At 46.6% G+C, this 16,576-nt stretch overlaps 1 protein-coding gene across 8 annotated transcripts in view; it reads left to right on the plus strand.

Annotated features, from left to right (window-relative positions):
- Positions 1-16,576, plus strand: part of AOPEP (aminopeptidase O (putative)) — a 339,093-nt gene that overhangs the window by 311,003 nt on the left and 11,514 nt on the right. For all 8 annotated transcript variants that reach the window (XR_006608428.1, XM_013048337.2, XM_004777384.3 and 5 more), the window contains one exon: positions 6,149-6,265. Coding sequence is in view for 7 of the 8 variants with exons in the window: in XM_013048337.2 (XP_012903791.1) it covers positions 6,149-6,265 (117 nt within the window). In the remaining variant the exon portion in view is untranslated. The remainder of the gene's footprint in view (positions 1-6,148; positions 6,266-16,576) is intronic.

The raw sequence follows: 16,576 nt of genomic DNA on the forward strand, positions 1-16,576 counted from the left end.
AGTATGGTAAGATGGCAAGAAATGTGTGCAAGGGGAGTTTACTATATATTTTTTTTTATTGTATTTAAAGACAACCATGTAGTTTTTTTTTTTTTTTAATTTATTTATTTGACAGATCACAAGTGGGCAGAGAGGCAGGCAGAGACAGAGAGAGGGGGAAGCAGGCTCCCTTCAGTGGGACACCTATATTTTTGTTTCCCAAAATGTTTTGCAGTTTTTTCCCTCTGTGAAATGAATTATATGAATATTTGCTTCTGCTTGAATTTTCCTACTAAAATTTGACTACAGACATAGTCCTTAAAGATGTTTGAAAAATCACAAAGGACTATGCTCGCTAAGTATGTCTGTTGATTGCTTTCTGTATTTTGAAGGAAATTATTTTCACTCTTAATTATTTTATTTGGTGACTTTCATTTGTTGGTAAATGGAGTTTGTGTCCCCAAAATATAAAAGACCTGGGACTTCTTTTCTTAAACTTGGCAGTTCTTTAAAGTGAATTAAGTTTTTGTGTTAGCATGTAGGGATTGATTGTTCTTTTGTAAGTTTTGCTTTTAGTTTGTTTTCAGTAGCAACTCAAACCAATTACTTTTTTCTCTATACAAATTACTGAGTTTAAACCAAGAATATTTTAGTTATATCATGATACCTTAGTTGACAACAGCTCTTAGGCATACACTTGTCTGTGTACATATTAAGTAATTTAATTTTTGCACTTAAAAACATTTATCATTAGGAAAATGACAGATGATGGAAGTTCATATTCTGACATCAACGTGAAGAACATAGTCCTGGTGTTTGGGGTCTGGAAGGTCTGCTTCACCAGGGCTCTGGGGTTGTAAGGAAGGAGAATTCCTATGTTTTGAGGAATATTTTAAATTCTATTGTAATTATATCCCATTTTCAAAAGTCATGATACAAAAATTTATATAACTTAGAGGTTTTTACTTATTTTGTTTTATTTTGGGTCAGAGCACCATCTGAAAAATTATCTGTTAAGGCTTGACGTTGTGTCCTGTAGTCCGTTCCTGTTGCCCATAAGGAGAAGAGTACACGAAGGGGTACTGTCTGTTCTCGCACTGTGGCCTGGGGGGCACCTGAGGCTGTATGGTGTGGTGTGTGTTTTCTGGGAAGAGCAGAAAGGAATTTATTCGACTTTAGGGAAATTTTCTAGAAAAGACTTTTTATATCTATGGGATTACCTTTTTAATCCAAAGGGCACAGAACTGCTGTCTCTCTTGTGCCTCTGCACCCGAAAGCCTGTGACTTTGAAAGGTCAGCTGCTTCAGTTCTGGTTTGGACCCCGCTCCTGTTGAATTTCAGCCAGCAAGTCTCCAGCATACAGGAGAATTTGAGATTTTTCTCCCTCCCCCATTTCTTCTGTTTTTGTTCAGTGTAAACAGTTCCTGCCGTAGTAACATAGACAAATATAGCAGAGAATGCTTTTCTGGAAGAAGAATGCTCCCTAAGCATTTTTTAACCATTTTTGGGAAGAATTGATCTTTCTGTGTATTTCAGACAGACTGAAGGAGGGAGGCTGTTGCTGTAAATTGAAGTGACATCATATGTATTGCCCTCATTGATCCGCTTTTAGTCTCCAGCCAGGATAAAAGGAAATGGCAGCAGGGAGGAAGCAGGCTTCATTTAGGCACCGATCCAGAGTGATAATGGGGTAATAATAGAACTCACGCCACCGTCAGTCGGTGGCTGCCTCAGTCCCAGGCTCATTCCCCGTCTGGGAGCCTCTTGGAGACTTCCTCTGTGTGCGGCTGCCATGGGCAGCCTGGGCCCCGAGGGGAGGCGCCCTCCTCCTGAAGTGCTGCAGGCAGCGGTGGCGTTGCTTCGAGTTGGTTCCTGCCTTTGGAAGGTCAGTGGTGGGACGTGTTGGTGACATTTTCTGATCCAGGCGCGAGCTGGCCTGTACTGCGTCCTGCTAATGGCAGACATGGTGGAGGGGCTCAAGTTGCGTGGGTGGTTCTCTGGGAGCCGGGAGTGAGTGATGCCCCTCTGACAGCGGTGAGGGGCTTCTGGAAGAGTCAGGGCTTGTTTGCTTTGTGCTGCTTGTAGACTAGGAGGGTGGGTTTGGAAAATTCATATTTTCTTTTCAAGAGCCTGTGTGAAAACTCTTTAAAAAACCGTTCAGAGTTGTGTGGCTTCCCTCAGCTCTTCAGTGGACTGGGAAAAATACCAGGTAGACTTCTTTCTTCTTTGTACGTTTCTGGGTAATTCATGACTCCAGAATCCTCCCTCTTCAAAGCAAGAGTGCAGACTTCTAAATCCTGAACAAATAGCATTTGTATTGACTGACCCCCTTTAGCATTTTACGTTTTTTATTTAAGTAAGTTTTACAGTGCCTTGAAGTTCTCTTTCACGCACACAGTACACACATGGCTTTGGCACCCCGCTGTCTTATTTTGTCTAAGTTTCTGAGGCAGATGAATTCATAAAATGCCATGTGGTTTCCCTATGGAAAATAATCACCACATCATGAAGTCCTTGTCTGTGCAAAGGAAGGGACCTTCTATTCCTGTCACTGTGAGACTGCGGCGCAAGCACATCAGACCCTCAGGAAGAAAGGCATGTTCTCGTATACTGTTCGGAGGAGCTGCTTTCTCAGGAGATAACATTCTGAGACGCGCACTTTATTTTTTTTAATCACCCCATAGTGTGACGGAAGCTCTCAGTACTGCTGCATTAAAGTACAGTTGGCCTAGAAGTCATGTGAAATTTAATTTGATTCCTACGTGGGTGGGGGTGGACTGACCCACGCATTTCCCGTCGCCGTGGTGCCAGCTGCTGGCGCGGGGGTGGGGGGTGCCCAGGACCGCATTTTGAGCACGTTCGCTGGTGTCCGCTCACTCCCTGCTGCTGTGCGAACGCTTTGGTGTATTACATAGTACTTTTTCATTGTAGGGTGGCTTTACAGGGAGTAAATGTTTATTTTATGAAGAGAAATGTACTGTATTAAAGGGAGCTGCTTACCACATTTTTGCTTTCATATCTTCTTTTTTCGGGGTCTGTAAAAAAAATACGTAATGTTTACTTATTTGTGAATGAAAGATACTGAATCAGTTTTATTGTCTGTGTACTAAAATAGCCTTTGATCGCTGATTTTCTCTACTTTCCTCATTGTTTTGAAACTGCATTTTTCCTGGTAAATTGGAAGAGTCGCAGTTGGAAGCCAGATGGCTACAGGTTGTTTACTAAGAGAGAAGCATTTCTGCAAGCCTGCTCTGAAGCATAGGACTAGCAGAACTCCCGGCATTCCTTCCAGAGAAAGGGTCTCAGGCCTCTGTGTGGGTCCTTGTTGCCTTCTGCCTGCCCTGAACAGGCGGCACAGGCCGACCCTCCAGCAGCGCTGCCGGGGTCGGGGGCTCTCTGGCGGGGCGTGCGGCCTGCTGTCTGCCTCTCCTCTTAGAGTAAATGAAACGTGTTCAAGAGCCCTAAGGGTTTGACCCCCTGCCATCCATCTCCGCTGTCCCTCTTCAGGCAGGTGGCTTGGCTTTAAATATTTTTCCATCATGGAAAATTTGAGGAGGACAAAGGTCTTCAGTGATCCTTTGGTTTTGTTTCTCTGTGAGGATGTGTGACCTTTCTGCTCAGAAGAAAACTTTAGGATATAAAAGTATGAATCCAGACATCTTGATTGGTTCACAAGCTAGTAATTCTTTGGTTTTAAGCTGGAGTTGTGTTTGTTGGTTAAACCCATTTGGGGTAAGTTAAGGACCAGGTGAATCAGCTGGGCTTCTTCCCTCCTTCGGTCTCTCTAGTTTAAAGCAAGTCCTAAACTTGAGTTGTAACAATAGGCTTCTTTGTAAGTGCATACATGTAATAGGGAGATGCTTTCCTTCCTGCTCCTTCCCTATAACTCCGCAGGTTGGCAGGGCCGGTTCCTGCTGGGTTTAGTTAGCCAGTAGGGCCTGCGCCACCAGCTGATGGGGGCTCTGTGCTCTGTCGGGTGGGCCCTTACCCAGAGGCCAGCTTCCTGCATCTAGAGTGGCCTCGATGTCAAGCTCTTACTCCTGGGGCTGGCTAGCTCCAGAAGTGCTGGGCAGCAGTTTTGAGAGTGCCCGTCAGGGTGTCACAGTGTAGGGCTGGATGGGCCTCTGACTCCTCTTCTGCAGAGGCAGAAGCCAGGCCACCACCTGCTGGGGGCAACTGGGACACACTTTATAAAGGGCCCTGGTGAGGTGTGAGAGACCGTGATGGGGGAGAAAGGCTGGCTCTGTGAAGAGGGCTCAAGTGCAGGAGGACAATTGGGGAGTGACCTAAGGGCACCTGAGGGGTGTATTAAGGCTGGGGCTGAAGGATGAGCCTCCACCAGAGAAAGGCCCATCTTGGAATGTAAGAAAGATCTGGAGAGGGAGGCCACAGGATGCTGTGGGTGGGAAGGAGGGCTGAGGGAGCATGGGCTGCAGGCAGGGCCTGAGGAGATTGCTCGTGGTGTGGATGGTGAGGAGGTTCCCTAGGGGCTCCCTAGAGCCCTGGATTTGGGCTGTTTTATAAAACAGCAAATTTTTGAAAATATGAAAGCCTCATGTGTCAGAAACTATAAAAAATGAAAAACTGGCATTTTTGTTACTGGTTGTTACATAGTAATTTGATATCTTCAAACATTTTAAAGGCACATGACTTACATTGGAAAGAAAATGAAGTGTTAGCTGTTCTTTGAGTCCTCCTGGTCAGTGCTGGTTGTAACCCTCTAGTTCTGCTGAAGACACCTTGTTTCAGCCCTGTTAACCTGAGAGAGGATCCACAGCATTGAGTCTAAGGGGAATGAAGTGATGTTATAAAATAAAAATGCCCAGGAACCAAGTGATGTACATCCATGTTTTTCTCTAGGAAAGCAGTTTTATTAGCACTTAGAAGGGCACTGTGAGAAAGCACAAGAAATGCTTTCACTGTGAAGGTGCCTGGGGAATATGGTGCATGCTCTCTACTCCGCTTTCCTCCGTGCGTGTTGGGCAGTGTCTGTGTGTGTGTGTTTGGAAATGGGGGTGGGGCAGAGTCCACACTTGGGGGCCTAAAGGTAGAGAAGGTAGCAAGAGAAGCCAGTGATTCTCAAGTTTTCTTTTGAAGTGACAACGTGGGGATTAAAGTCCAGGTGGTGGTGTGAATGTTCTGTTGATGGAGGATTGACTTCTGGACCTATAAAATCGAGTTAGCGGATGGGGCCTATCTGGTCATAAGCAGGGAGGGAGAAAAAGCTAAATGTAGATAATAATGGAATTCAAAGTCATAATTTTAAAACCCTGACTTCAGAATAAATATTTTTCAGTTTCTACAGTTCCCACAAAATGTATCTTAAATTTGTTTTTTCCTCCACCAAATAAACATTTAAGCTTATTTGAGCACTGCCCAGTGGTCGGGGCTGATCCAGTTCAGTAGTGAATAGACATTTTAAGTTCTTGGATTTCACAAATACTGTTGGCACATAAATCTTCATTGTTTTTTATGTCCTATGAAAACGTCTTCCTCTCTTTGCCTTTAAGTGATAAACACCATTTTTTGACTGTATGAAAACTCAGGAGTAAGAAGAGTGATCTTGTGCATTGTGTGTGTGAAGATTATACATACACACATGTATAAAATCACCTGTACAATCATTTTAAATTTTTTAATGGAATAGTAAACTTTAAATTTTTATAATGAAGGGATTGTGAGAACTGGTTCTTGTTTCATCATGTGCTGTTTATTTCTTGCTGTACATTTGCAAGGCTTAGGTGGTACAGGAAATCTGAAAACTGTTTCTTCTTCTCTATGTATTCGCGTAAGATCAGATGGCTTCTTGAATCTTTATCTGTGTGAAATGATATTTTCTGGCATTTACATGCCATAAAGAAAGAACTCTAATGAACCATGATAATGTTTTATTAAGTTCAGTACAGTTTTTATCATTTCACAGCACATATGTATATTCAGTCATCATGTTGCACACCTTAAAAAAAACACATTGTACAACCTAAAAATAAAAAGATAAACATTGGATCTTTTGATCTGCTTTAAATATAGAACTGACATGAAAAGCCATGGAGAATGGGGCTTAATCAGGCCCCAGAGTGCAGTGTCTTTGGGGATATGGTGTAAGCTCTGAGATTTTACCAAGGTCAAGTCTCTAGTCTTTTCACAGACTTTTTGCTTTTGCCCTCAGCTCCTCCCAGACCAGCTCATCTTGCTTCTGGAGCATCTCTTGGAGCAAAAGACTCTGACCGCCCGAACTCTGCACAGCCTCGAGAAGACGTACCACCTCCCCCAACAGGATGCAGAGGTAACCAGGATGGTCCTTGGGGTGTAGACGGTGGCCCCCGCTGTTGGTGACCAGTGAGGGTCCCATTGCCTTCCGGGCCGTTGAAACTGCTGTTTCCCCTTAGCGGTGTCTGTGCTGTGTGCTGCTGAGTGCGGAGCAGGTACTTACTTCAGTGAGCAGAGTGTGAACCGCTCCCTGGTTGTGCTCACTCTGGGCGGGGGCCTCTGATCCTGGCTGTCACTAGGCTCTCTTGAGGTCCTGAGATTTTTCCCGTTTACTCCTTAAATCATAAAGTCAGACACAAGTCTCTTAAAGGAACGAGCAGACAGGGTGGAGTGTTTTTGAATTACAGACTCAGGCGGGTCGTTCTGTGCATGGTCACGCCATCCTGCTGCACATTAAGGAAACTCGGCTCAGACGTGCCAGAACTTCCTGGTTGCATTCAGTTAGGACAGGAAAGGAGCCATGTGTAAAGGAAATGAGAACTAAATCTAACAGCCATGGTTTGAAAAGCAAAACTGGATGCTTGTGGGAAAGCAATATGATGTGGTTCGTAGTATCTTTTAGCTTATTGTGAAGAATGTGGTGTGAATCCCAAGATGAATTCCAGGAGTTTTTATATACATAAAATAGTAAATATTTATTGTATTAAGTCATCTGAAGTAAAAAATAAGCACATGGTCACAGCATGAAAAACTCTTTTATGTAAAACTCCTAAAATTGCAAGCAAGTTTAGTTTGTGTTCGGTTGAAGTGACTGAACATTTGAGACCCATCCAGGGCCCAGTGGAAGCCTGTTGGGGACACGTGGCTCTTGAGTGTGTGATCCGTGGCTGTTGTGAGATATGCCACGAGTGTAAAAGGCATCATGGATATTGAAGACCTGGTGTACAAAACAAATTATTTCATAATTTCTACTTATGGATTACAATTTTGAAATATTTCGTGTATATTGGGTTAACCATGAAAACTTACACAGCCACTAAAATGGAGTAAATCAGGAAAAGCTCACTGTGACATTGTTAAATTAAAAGGTAAGATGGACCTTGTTACCCATTTTAAAGCCCCATAAATTCAGGAGTTAATGGAAAAACTTCAGAGAAGACACATGTGGCTTTTTACCCACCTGAGCTTAGATCAAACAGTTTACTGTTGCTCTTTATTTCAACTCTTATATTTTTGTTTATGGGAGTTTCCAAATGCCAGCCTGTTATTTTTAATTAGTGTGTAAAAGACATTTTATTTATAGGCATGAGGTTATGTTTTAATCAGAGCTGAATTCTTCTGAAATGCCAGGCCCCCGTGACCGGTAGCGGACAGGCGAGGGCAGGCAGATCAGAGCAGGCGCCGGCACCTGTCACTCTGTGCCTGGAAGCTGCGAGGCTCAAGACCCTGTTTTACCGCCTTGTTGTTCCTTTTAAATAAAACTCTTCTAAAGAATACACAGCACTCCGAGCTGCGGGCTGACTTGGCCTGCTTTATCTGGAGTTTGATGACCCCTGCTCTGGGGCCTGCTGGGTTGAAGTCGGGGGTGGACTGGGGGCCAGATTGAAGAGAGCCTTGAGGCTGTGGCATGCAGTTGGGATTTTTTTCTAACAGTGAGCTTCCGCCCGGCCCCCTTCCTAGGTTCTCTGAGGTCCTGGCATGGAGTTAGTTACACTGACAGCTCGTCTCACTGTGAAGTTTCCTTGAAATGTCACTCAGAACCAGAAAAGCAACAAGATTTTGGCCAAGCAGGCTGTTTTCTAGAAACTTTATTAGTTAAGTGTGATTTCTTGTGACGTTGATTAGTAGGAATTTAGTTGAATAACCATCTGCCTTTATTTTAAGTGACAGTACATTGCATGGGTGAAAGAATTATTATTTGATGGGAAGGTCTTGAGGATTCTGACTTTATTCTCGGTGCTTTTCCTTGACCTCGATAAGTAAGGATCGTCCCTTTCAGTCATTATCAGAGCTTTGAAATATGTCGTAAATAAGCAGTCTTTGGAAAGCTGGCTGAATTTACTGGAGTGTGGCAGGCTGTGTCTGGAGCACGCCTGTGGGAAAGGGCTCTGGAGTGACTTTCCTGGCAAAGAGCAGTGTGAGTTACGGCCCTGCTGCTCTTTGTTCAGGGTGCTGGGACTTGGGACCAAGACTTCAGCCTCAGAGACAACAGGGCTCTCCAGCACAGAGCAGGGAGTGGTCGTTTCCCTGTGTCTCCAAGGTGTACGGAAAGGCTGTCCTTACTGTCCTGGAATGGGCCACCGCGTTGCCACAGCTCACTGAAGCGGAGTCTCCAGCTGCTTACGGCCCAGCCTGCTCGGTGGGCTGCGGCGCTCCTGTGCTTGCAGAGCAGCACATTTTCGATGCGTCCCACCCGAGTATGCTCAGCTGTGTGAGGGGCCTGTCCTGCCGTGAATCAGAGCCGTCTGTCCGGCGGCTGCTTCACCTTCTGTGCTCTCACCCTCTGGGCCCTTCCCTCCTCCCTTCTCTGGGTGGGCAGGCTTGTGCAGCCCCACTGGGAGTTTTATTTTTAATGCTTCTCTAGGTAGCTCAGTGTCTGGATCAGCTCTTGCTTCAGGGCTGCAGCTGTGTTCCCAGCGCGTCAGGCCTGCCGGTCAGGATTTCGGCACGTGGCACCCAGGCTGGGGTTGTTCACGGGGTGCTGCATGTCACTTGGGTGGGTGTCGGCCTTCTGCACGCCAGTCCAGGTTATGGGCCCCCTGGCTTCCTCGTGCCTGTGTGTCACCCATGGCGTGGGAGGGATGCCACGTGCTCCCAGGCTTACGGGAAGAGTGCTAGAAGACAAATGTTACCAGAAGCTGGGCAGAGTCACACGTGTCCTCATAGGTCATTTTGTGCCTTGCCTGCCCCTTCTCGTTGCCACCACCTGAAACGTGGGGCGGTGGTGGGGGGATATTTGCCTTTCTTAGCCTGGAGAGTAACCCTAAGTACGGGAGTCCCCCATCGTTTACATCCTGAGCTACGAAACTACTAACCATATGTGGGGCTGCTTTTAACCAGGATGGAAAATGAGCTGAGGGGAACCTCAGTTCACAGAAATACATTGTCTACAGTTTTGAGCATATTGTCTCAACTAAAGAGCCATGAAAGTTAAAAAATAGAAGTTTAACTGATTCTTGGAACAAAGGCTATTTTCTAAGATCCCTTGTAAATGATGACTTTCCTGCCCTCTTTAGCAGGTCTCTTGAACTGTAGCAGAAGCTGCTGTGGTGGGGGAGGTAAGGATTCACGCAGCTTGGCTCTGGGACCTTTTTCCCCAAGAGGTCCCCAAGTGACCTTGAAGTTAATTTCTTTCTATGGACTGCAGATAAGCACTTCAAAATTAGGGGCGCACCTTAGGTGAGTTTTCAGAAATTCAGAATCCGTAGCTCAGCGTCTTACTTGTCTTAGATGGGAACAGAAGACATTGGTCTGGAGGGTCTCCAAGGTGTCCTCCCTGCTCTGGTGCTTCAGAGCCGGAAAATTAATTCTCTGGGAGAGGCGGTTACCAGCATCAGCTCCTCCCCTCATTGCGTTCAGGGAAGTACTGAGGGCTGAAAGGGTTGGATTGGGTTGGAGTGGGACAGCTGGGCACCGGCCCTCTAGTCTCCTGTCAGGGGACACGCCTTCATGGCCGGTCACGGGGAGGGAAGGGAAGGGATGGCGCCCGCTCCTGATCTTGGGAGCTCCTCATCCATGCCTTGCTCTCTTCCCCGGCTGAGCACCTGGTCCCAGCCAAGGCACTGCTTTGGTAAGGAGCTCCACTCTAGTCCCAGACCCCTGAATGGCTGGTGACCACAGCCAAGTCGACCCCTTTCTGGTCCCATTTTCCTGTCTGCACAGCCTTTGCCTGGACAGGACTGCAGACTTCTGGCTTTTATGGTCACAGCCAAGTGGCAAAGAGAGTTTCAAAAACCAGTTTTACTCTTAGACTTACTGTCATTTCCTACTTCCTATTTCATTTTCTTTAACAACGTGCATTGTGATGCAATAAATTGATTTTATGACGGACCAAATGGGTCTCAGCCTGTGGTTTGAAAAATGCCAGGCGGGGTGACATCGGGGTTCTCCTCACCTCTTCCCCTAGTTCCTCCCTGGGAACCATGGAGCCTCTGTCTCCTCATGATTAAAATGGAGCCCTAAACCCCTTCTTCATGGGACTGTTAACAACACGATACTAGAAAATGCGAGCATTCATGGCTTTCGTGTCATTTCTGTTCACGTCAAATTCACAGTCTTTCATTTGTTGTGAAATGGTCAGATTTTGGTATTTATCTGAAACAACCTTTATAGGGGAGAGAAAAGCATAAGCTAGCTGTTAGGAGCCCCTAACCATCAGATGACAGCGTTCTTGATTGGGGGATAGGGTGCAGGGGAGAACTTGCTGTTAATCGCGGTTTCCTAACCTTGGCACTTCCAACATTTTGGACCAGGTAATTCTCTGCTGTGGGGTGCCCTGGGCCTTGTAGGAAGGTTAGCATTGCTGGCCTTTACCCATGAGGCGCTAGCAGCAGCGCCACCCACCCCCGATTTGGCAATCAAAAGTGTCTCCAGACGTAACCAAATGTCTCCTGGGGGCAGAGTCACCCCCATTTAAGAACCCCAGCTCAACAGCACTGGCTGATTCACAAAAGGCAATTTTTTCCTTTTATCTAATAAAGTGCTTGACAGTTGGTTACAACACAGCATGGAGGAGCTAGAAAGGTAGTTAACGTTTAAAGGCCATCCTGAGTCTGCTGTACTTCTGAGGCTCCAAAGAATGTAACCTTGGGAGAGGTGAAAACAAAATCTCTCACCAGGAAGAAAAAGAAGGAACTTAGAACTAACACAGCAGTAGCAAGCAAATCTGAGGAAGCAGATTAGCAGAGAGGGACAAACCTGTTTTACCACTAGAACACAGAAGAAGCCATGCCAGCATCTGACTACTCCGCTGCGAGAAGGGCACGTTCAAGGTTGATTGCAAATGGAAAAACATCGAACAGACCTTTCCTCCTCTTCCTGCTGAAGAGCCCTTGAAAACCCGATAAATGGCCCCTCCCATGGTGGGCTTCACATATGTGGGGAGGGCGTGTATTTGGGTACGTGGGAACTAGGAGAAGTCATTGTTTGCTGGAACAGAAAACACCGCAGTGTGTCTTTGAAGTCCGGAGGGGATGATTCCAGGAGTGTGGTGGTCTGACAACTCTGGTGCTGATTTCTGATTTCGTTTGGGTCCAAAGCATAGTTTTTGTGAATTGAGAGAATTTCATGTTTCACAGATCTTGGCATGTTAAAAAGGCAGAGAATAAAAGCTTAGTCCGGGGGCACCTGGGTGGCTCAGTGGGTTGAGCCTCTGCCTTCAGCTCTTGTTGTGGTCTCAGGGTCCTGGGATCGAGCCCCACATTGGGTTCTCGGCTCCGCCGGGAGCCTGCTCCCCCCCATCCCTCTGCCTGCCTCTCTGTCTGCTTGTGATCTCTCTCTCTCTGTTGGGTGAATGGATAAAATCTTTAAAAAAAGGTTCGTCTGTTGCTGCATCTCTGAATTCTAAAGCTGACCCATTGCTCTGATTGTGCCTGTTCCTTTGAATGCTAACCTTCCATTCAAGGTCACTGTCATCTTCCGAAGTGTTCCGCTCCCCCTTCCCCTTCCCTCCTCTGGTTGCTTTTCCATAGCATGCCAGCTACAAAAGAAATAAGGCACATCTATTTTGTTTTCCTCACAGAACAGTTTAGAGGAGAGGTTAGTTGTTGTCTCTTCAGGCTCTGTTGCCACTTCAGGATGCTCATTTGGTTACATTTAAAGTGCTGCGTCCTGAACCCCGTGCCTCCTCCTGCTCAGTCAGCCCCCACGCATTGTACCAGCAGAGCGATGCCTCGTCTGGCCGTTGTGGGGCCCGTGAGCCTGCTGCTGTGGGAGGGTGGCCCCGGGCAGGAGAGCCTCTTCCTCCCTCCTCTCAGAGGCTGCGCACACACGCCAGGACCTCCCCACATCCTTAACCATTGTCTGGAGGTGCCCTCCTGGCCTAGAGCCCCATGAGGCAGTTTTGGGATTAAGCATTAAAAAAAAAAAAAAAAAGACGACGACCATCGTGGAGAGTCAGAATGGTGTGTGGCAATTAGCGAGGTGGTTTTTCAGGGTGAGTTATGAGGTGGGAGTTTCCCAAAACACCAGCCATATCCAGCACGGGGCAGTTTGTCACAGTTTCTTTGCAGGGACGAGGGGTCCTACTTGGTGATTTGGTGACATGGTTAAGCTCAGGTTGCAAGTCAAGAGGTTAAAGGCTGTTGAACCCCAACTTTTGGATGTGACCTATAGAGTGAATTAATACCCAGTTTTTTTTTTTAAAAAAACCAAGACCGTGCTTTGGAGCCAGTGGAGGGGGCGGCGGCGGTGGTGGTGCTCAGCCATCTCTTTGACGGGGTATTGTAATTCCTTTTCTAGAGTTTTGAAAGCTTGGGCGGGATTGAAAAAAGAGATTGGGGTAATTTTCTTCAGTTGCTTTAGACATACCTGTCTTTTGAAACCTTGTGCCTTTAATGATGTGGGGAAAAAACAGAGCTCTTACATAATTCTTTAGTTTTATTTGTGTATTTTTCCTTTGTTGTATTTGGTTTCTGAAACCGTTTTTAGAACATTTCCTTCCAAGTCATGAAGATATCTCTAGGTCTTTCTTGGAGTTTTCTTTCTTTGTTACTGTTAGGTGCCCCTAGGTTTTTTCTATGGAAATCTTATAACAAATTGTCCCCTACTATATTATGGTAAAGGAATTTTTTCAGAACTTATCCAAAATGAAGAGTTAAAAAAACTTTTATATTTTAGATTAATATTCCTTTCTTGTTCCTGAACCCAGGGATTTGTATTCCATTTACCTTGAATCATTCTAGCATTCTGGGGCTGTTCAAATGTGTGTTAAGTGATGAAGATAAAAAAATGAGCCATTAATGGCATAATCTGCTCAGTGTTCCTTAGATGGACGATTTAAATAAACACTTAAAATCAGTCGATGGTATTTATAATTTATCTGTAAATAGAAAAAAAAGGAAAAGAACATTTATGTTGGTGCTTCTGGGTTCTTTATTCTTCCATCAGTAGATTAGGTATTTCATACTCTATTTCTGTGCTGAAATCTGCAGTAGAAAAGCACACTGTTGTCTACGAACACTGGCATCTTTTTCACACAACTGAACGGAGCCATATTCACATGTAAAGTGTCCCGTAAATACCCTGAAATGGAGGGGGCACTTGTGCCAGAACTCTCCGTCTTTCCAGATTGCTTTTCTCCCCTGGACATGTCTCCTGCTCCCTAGTTTCCCGTCACACCAGGATTTGAGGGTTGGGGGTCTAGCCTTCGAGCTGTGGAAGCCACGTACCACACATGGGATGCAGGTTCTGCCTGAGTTGTGTGGGGGGCCCCTCCCCGGGGCAGCTGCTGTGGGGCGGGGGGCAGTGCTCTGTGGCTCCCACACTGTGTTGTGGCCACGCACGCCCTTTCATGTGAGTGTTTGTGCTGGTCCCTGAGAGCAAAGGGAAAATTGGATTTAAATTGTTTAAAAAATTAAAAGCTCCCACTTACATCCAAATTGTGGCATTTTGTGTGTGGGTCAGTGTGTGAAATTTAAGGACCAGCTACACTTTGTGGGGTGGCAGGAACATTGATTTTTTAAAAGCTACTTGGTCTGCACGCTGTTGCACTTGCACCTTGAACGACATGGAGCCGTGTTCCGTAGCCCGAGTGGTCTTGCCAGTCTGTGGGTGGGAGCAAATAGCTTTGCTGTCAGGTCACCAGGTAGTTTCCTCCAGAACAGACTGTAGAGCAGTGCCCTTTGCTGAAACAGCCTTCCCAAGCTTGACTCCTGGGTGGTTTTTAATAACAGCTTTGAGAAATAATTCAGAGGCCACTGGAGTCACTGTTTCAAGTGTACAGTTCAGTGGTTTAGTGTCCTCGCAGAGTCGTGTGACCATCACCACAAATGATTGTGGAACATCCTCCTCCTCCTTCAGAGAAACCCCAGTGGCCTGTGGCTGTCCTTGCTGTTGTCCCTGCCCGCAACCCCGGTCCTGGGAACACACTCATCTGTCTGTCTGTCTAGATTTGCCTGTTCTGGACATTCATACAAACAGGATATGTGACCTTTTGTGACCGGCTTCTTTTTACTTCGCGTCCTGTTTTCCGGAATCCTCTGTGTCTTAGCATGTATCAGTACTTCATTCCTTTTGTATTGCCAGATAGTTCGATCGGATGCATTATAGCTGTTATCCATCCATCAGCTGAGGGACAAGGGACGGTTTGCACATCTTGGCTGCTGTGAATAGTGGTTTTGTAGGGAGGGTATTGAAAGAAATAGCCATTAAAAAGAAGGGAAGGGAGGGTGAAATGTTCTCAGCATGTGTGCTATGGCTAGAAATTGGGCTCAGAAGGCCTCCTCGTTCCGGAGCTGGTGTCTTCCTTCTGCGCTGCGGTCGTGCAGCTCCTTCTCAGTCTTCTGCCCCCCCCCACCCCGCCGTTCCCTGGGGCACCCTGTTACGTTCTCTCACGGCGTTTCTCACAAAGGTATTGCTGGTTTCCTGGATTTTGCTTAGACCTTCTGTTGACTACAAGTTTCAAGAAGACAGGAGTTGTCTGTTTTATTCACTACTTTATCCTCAGCATCTGATACTTACCTGTTGGAGAATGACCCTTCCTGAGTCTCCAGGTCTTCTGGAACAGCAGCTAGCACCTGACGTGACTAAGTGATTGGAGTAGGAAACACCTCCAGGAGGGAACGGTCCTTTCTGATGGAGTCAGGGAGGCCCTCCAGCCTCGAGTCTGCCTCTGAGGAGAGGTAAGAGAAGGCACCGGTGTTCCTTCTGAGCTTATCGGAGGAGGTTACCCATGGTCCCGCTTTCTGCCAACTTTAGTAAAAGTCTTCTTTTCAGTACCGGCTGTGTGTCACATGGTAACGAGAGGAATCAAGAAGGTGGAATGTGTTTCTTCCTAATCACAGACTTCCGCGTTAGAACGGACTGCCATCCAGTGCTCAGTTTTGTTGGGAAAGGAAGGCAAATTGTGCCATATTTCAAGGCGGACCCATCATGGGCTCCTGAGTTCTGCTTTTTGAAGCCACTTGCACTGAATAGCATGAAATAGGTCCACAGGAGAAGGAAGGAAGGTTAGAACTTGCCCTTGTGAATTATGTCAGGCTGCCTCTGCTAGTCCTTGACGTCTGTCATCCCATTTATCCTTCCGGGGGCTCTGGGTGGACATGCCAAGTGTGAGGCGGTCCTGAAGGATCCGGGGTTTGCCTGTTGCTGCAGCTCTGGTTACATCTGGCTGTAACCGGTTACAACCAGTTGTCCGTCCCCGGCTGACTCAGGCCTGGGTAGTAAGAGCCCTGAGAGACCAGACAGCCTGATGCCACATTTGTTGTCCTTACCCTCCCCACCCGGCTTTGTGACAGCCAATGCGGGAACTTCTCGTTACTTCTTGTTTCAAAAAAGTGCATGAAGGTGGCAGCTGAAGGGAGCAGGGAATATGGGAGCAAAGAGAAGTGCTGGAGTCACGGCACAGATGTGGCATGTCTTGAGGGGACAGCCACACAGCTGAGGGGTCTGTCCTCTCTCTGGTGAGTCACACCAGACCATCACACAGGCCGCGGAAGGCAGCACTGGCTCGGAGAAGCGGTCTGTCCTGGAGCCACGCTCCGCGAAGGCCTTCTTGCTGCCAGGCTGCCGAGCCGGCTTCCCTCGCCAGCAGGAAAGCCGCTTTAGAGCAAAGTTAAATCTAATTTCAGACACAAATTGAAAAAGCAGGTTCATTTATTGCAGTGTTAGACTTAGTAATTCCCACAAGCCGTGAGCCTTGGTCTTTCTGTTTACAGATATAAAATGGAACTCTCAATGAGGTTTAATGGGCTTCCCAGATCATGTTCCCTAGATAGATTTTTTTCCCCTTTAACAGTAAATTTTGAAATCAAAAGGACTGAAAAGAAAGGGGAGTACTTCCTGTCATAAATAGGAATGGGTGACATTCTTCAAAGCATTTTACAGCTTCCAACTGTGCCTTATAATTTCCAAGTAGCTGGAAAGCATTCTGAGTCTTTAAAAGGGCTACATTCGATCAGGAACATTTATCAAACATTTGTCAAGCCAGGCATCGAGACGGGGCCTCGAGATGACCTGAAGGTGCCCGGCCCCTCTGCTCTCCCCAGGCTTATGTTTCAGGGTAGGTACGTACATGGGCAGACAAGGGAACACGGCCTGTCCACGAGCACTGGGGACGGAGCAGATCTCAGACACAAGCTGAAGAGAGTGGCCATTGGGCGTGGAGTGCTGCTGGGCTCGGCCAAAAGGGTGAGGTCAAGGATGTGCACCGAGAAGATCCTGGGCCCAG

Source organism: Mustela putorius, unplaced genomic scaffold (assembly GCF_011764305.1).
Source record: "Mustela putorius furo isolate JIRA1106 unplaced genomic scaffold, ASM1176430v1.1 tig00000876_pilon_pilon_pilon, whole genome shotgun sequence".
In the NCBI taxonomy this organism is placed as follows: Eukaryota; Metazoa; Chordata; class Mammalia; order Carnivora; family Mustelidae; genus Mustela; species Mustela putorius.